Source organism: Gloeophyllum trabeum (assembly GCF_000344685.1).
Source record: "Gloeophyllum trabeum ATCC 11539 unplaced genomic scaffold GLOTRscaffold_00108, whole genome shotgun sequence".
NCBI lineage: Eukaryota > Fungi > Basidiomycota > Agaricomycetes > Gloeophyllales > Gloeophyllaceae > Gloeophyllum > Gloeophyllum trabeum.
In genome coordinates, this window is record NW_006920517.1 from 896 (window position 1) to 5,159 (window position 4,264).

General features: G+C 52.9%; 1 protein-coding gene across 1 annotated transcript; it reads left to right on the top strand.

The window, feature by feature from the left end:
* Positions 1-522: 522 nt before the first annotated feature.
* On the top strand, positions 523-3,296 carry GLOTRDRAFT_134340 (uncharacterized protein; the record flags this gene model as incomplete). Its single annotated transcript, XM_007873338.1, has 7 exons — positions 523-850; positions 910-1,103; positions 1,154-1,267; positions 1,318-1,382; positions 1,437-1,648; positions 1,705-1,941; positions 1,993-3,296. 7 exons carry the CDS (start codon positions 523-525, stop codon positions 3,294-3,296), a joined length of 2,454 nt encoding a protein of 817 aa, XP_007871529.1.
* Between the last annotated feature and the right edge of the window lie 968 nt (positions 3,297-4,264).

Genomic DNA, 4,264 nt, shown 5'->3' on the forward strand with positions numbered 1-4,264 from the left:
TGGGCCTTGCAAATACGCTCTATTCAACGAGGACTGTTAGAAAAGTCTCGCATCGCCGGTTTTCAGACCCACTGCGTCATTTGTCCGAATCAGGCAAGTGGTCTACAGCTCGCGTCCTCAGACTTTGCTTGATGCATTTATCAAAGGTATAGTGTATGTCCTACCACTTCAAAAAGTATGTAGACCTGTGCTAGAAGGCTACTCAACGGTACAGAAAAAGATTCAGAATTTAATACAGCTCTGGGAAGTCGCAAATAGAAAGTGCACGCAAACCGTGCAAGAAAGTGAAAATCGGGACCCCGTAAACTTGGAAAGGGACAACGACAATAGGGTTGACATCGTCAGTAATACCCGTGTTGGCCCCTTGCCGTGGATAGGACTCCAGATGATCCCACCGCATCCGTGCCCTCTGGCACCACCAGTGCAACATCTCCCAGCCTCGACGCTGCTGGGCCAAGTTCTGGCATCAGTGAGGATGCTGAGCCTGGACAAGATGGTCCGATTGTGACCGACCATGCCACGATGTGTCCAGATGCCCTCTGGCAAGGCTTGAGCGATGGTAGCTCATCCAACCCCAATGACTCAGAAGACAATGAGGAGCAAGCTGCGAAGGGGAGGATGCCCGATGGGAAGAAGACGATTATCTATGACGGCCTCCGGGAGATTGAAGATATGTACGCGGCAGTTGCACGACGCGCTGGGGTCACTACGCAACAAGTCCTTGCTATCCATAAGGCAACACAAACCTCAGTGAATGCCGGCAAGGGCATCTGGCAGATATACGAAGCCTACTTCAGTGAGCATGCGAAGGAGGAGTGTCAGCGCCTGCGGGATCTGGGTTCAAATCCTGGTACGTGATGTGTTTCCCACAGATCTGTATTGTATCAACTGCTAACCCAAACATCACAGAGGAGGAGGTCGCAGTCAGTCATGACAGAGACACCGTGGCGAGGTGCTGGGAGAAATTTAAGAGTGCGAACCCCACCACCCACGTCAAGTACTTGCAGAAGTGGTATGAATTGGTGGTATTGACGAACCCAGATATGTCCCTCGGGATGCGCAAGCGTACCTTCAAAACGTTCACTCAGAAACTTGTGCAGATGGTACGTTATCTGCTAATGACAGTGCCATAGTAGGCTGACAACCCTCACAGGTGGAGTCGTACCAACGGCTTCATGGATTCCAAGTTGCCTTGGTTGCATCCGGGATCAATGTTAACCAGGATGAAGGCCTCGGGCTCTTTCACGAAACCAAATACGCATCGGGAGTACGTCAAAATGTTTCTCAGTCTGGATATGCTTCTAACATAATCTGTAGCTCTTTGCAAAGCGGTGTCGCATGGAAGGTGATGAGCTCATCGGGTATCTCAAGAGTCACACTTAGTACGTGTTGCAGCTCATTATTGTTTGTCAGTCTTTAACGTCTGACACCATTAGCCACCTGCGCATGAAGGAAGGGGTGGATCTGGCATGGGCGGATGAGGCGGGCACGGATGCTCAGGCAGACGCAACATCAGCACCTGCACCCGCCGCTTTGACTTCCTCGGGTGCGGCAGACGTCATTGATGTCTCAAAGATGCCAGCGATCCATGAGATGGGGGACACAGCAATGCTCAATCATATCAAGGCAGTAATCAGGCACCGCATCCGTAAGCCCACTTTATCCGCTGTGCTCCGATGACATGATTGATTGATTGTGTGACAGAGGAAGCTGGCCATACCCTGCAGGGAGTAACGTTCCCTTGGAAGGGAATGCCGGCCATCCTTGCACAAAATGGCATCGTCTGTGAAAATTGGCCCGAAGGCGTTCGATACCCTGGAGAGCAGGCCGATAAAGGTATAAACTGCCTGTTTCTTGAAGAACGCCGGACTCTGCTCCGTGCCCTCTATCATGAGCAGTCCAAGCTCGTATTCCATCCCAAAAATGATGACATAGCGAGCCGTATGTGTCTCTCCTCAACCCGTCATATTTGCATGCTCAATATGTCTACAGGATGGTGTTCAGGAGAGACGGTCGTAGTAATCATCGGTGTTCCACCAGCTCCGAAGTCAAATCACAAAGCAGGCCTCCGGGTGATGGTCAAGAATGGCATTGTCACGTATGACCACCGAGGCCGCCAGCATCCTGTAGAAGACTCTGCCCAGACAGAAGACCGATCCAGAAATAAGGCGAGGCGCGATGTGCAGACCATAGAGGTCTCATCTGGAGATTCTGATGGCTCAGGCAAGCTGCGCTCGCATCCTCGCCGCAAGAAGCGGGTGTTCATCGAGGATGCCATGGACATCGAGGATGAAGATGAAGAGGAGGTACGGACATCTGAAACCTCCGAAGTAGAGCTTGTACCCCCAGCGGCGAAGAGGCACTGTCCCCCTGCACCACGCGTAGCTCAGGCGAGTAGGAAACCAGTCTCGAAGGGCAAGGGCCGAGCGGTCGATATCCCTCATACCATCAGGCGTGCAGCAGGCAAGTCGAAGAAGCTATCGGCTACTGCAGGAGCTGGGATGCTCACAGCCGTGCCAGAGGGTATCCAGGAGAGCGGCCACGAAAACTCAGAGCTCGAGATGGTCCCCATTGTCACCCCTTCGGGAGAGCGGATGGTGCCGCTTTCGAAGCACAAGGCCCAGGATAGTAGTTCGACTGGAACCCGTTCGAGGGTAGGCGCTTTGGTACCTGTGGTAGAGCTGCCTGCCCGTACAAAAGGCATACCCGCATCATCCGCCACTGTAAAGCCAACCCCCAAACCCCGCGCGGCATACAGTTCACATCAGGACAAAGCTGGAGGGATCGTTCAGAGCCCATTCGATGCAATACCTGCGACGCGTAACCCCTTTGCGGTGTCGTCCCATGCATCATCCTCAATTCAGGCTATGGCAGCGCCGATGGCAGAACATCTCCGCAACGACTCAGGGTTAACTCTCGGTTCCGGCACTGTAGGTTCTGGTGGTGCGGCACACAGCGCTGGAGGCCCCAGCAGGCTCTACAGTGGCCTAGCTGGTGCACCTGCCGCTCCGGGTGCACCGAATATGGTGCAAATCCCCGCGGAGCTATTGCGGATTTTCGTGTCCAGCATGACTGCAGCGTCGGGATTGGCTCCCGACCCCTCTCATCAAGTAGGACTCCAGGGCATGCATACTCCGGCCTCCATCGGTGATCTCGCCTACGATTCCGATATACAGCAATTTCGTGGGTCTGCGGGTCTCGGAGGTCTGGATCACTCTGGTGCAGGCACAAACAGCCATGCCGACGAACTCTTTGATAATCCCAGCTACCTGCCACGCCATCAGGATGACGCATAGTGCGTATCTATATGTTGTGATATGATTCTTGGTATACCACCTTTCTCTTGTTTTCTTATGACGGACCCTAGGCCCCCTTTTGTTTGAGTACTCCGGCGCTGAGTGCCAACATGAACAGTCCATGATGCCCCCTAAGTTCCAGTATCTATAGTGATGTACCTCCGCCCAGTGGTGGATGCCATTGCTCATCTAGTGCAGTCCCCTTGTATAAAAGAGCTACATAGCTATGTATCTTGATGCACCATGTTGATCTCTTGAATATTGTGTGCACCTGAGTTACCTATTGGCATGTCCGGTGTCATGTTTGTTATATGTTCGCCACTGGCTAACCCTAACCCCAAGGGCATGAAAGCGATTCTATTGCCGACGACATTTAACTACGCTGGCACTTCACATAGCGTAAATGTACAAGGTCGCTAGCAAGACACATACGTTGGCATAGCGGGTGTTCACCAGTCCTGAAGCAATGTACCCCATGTGAGATCACCACAGATGTTAACCGGATGTCATATACGCACGTTATCTCGCATCCTCCGTCGAACAGGGAGAAGTGGGAGCCTATAGACTTGAGTGATGTAAGGCCCACTGAGATGCATTACGGCTCCAGATACCTACCCAGGCAAACAACTGATGGCCACACCAGATGACGCGATGTATCAGGGAGGCACCGGAGAGGGAGCGCGGAGGCGGGAGCGGAGAGGGATCGACGCGATCGTCAGATGAGTGCGGGAGGCTGCCTTACACGTCGCCCGAGCACTGCGGGAGGCCCCGCAGATATGGCTGGAACAGTACTAAATTAGGCAGTATCTATATTTGTATTCAATAGGGAGCATCGGCCCAGATGCCGTCTGTCTAGCCCAATACTTCCTACACATTTTTAGACTACCTAGGTTATGATGTCATCAAATCGGTCCTGCCTAAGGTGGTCCAGTCCACAAGGTGATCCTGGGCCAAAGGCAGTGTATGAT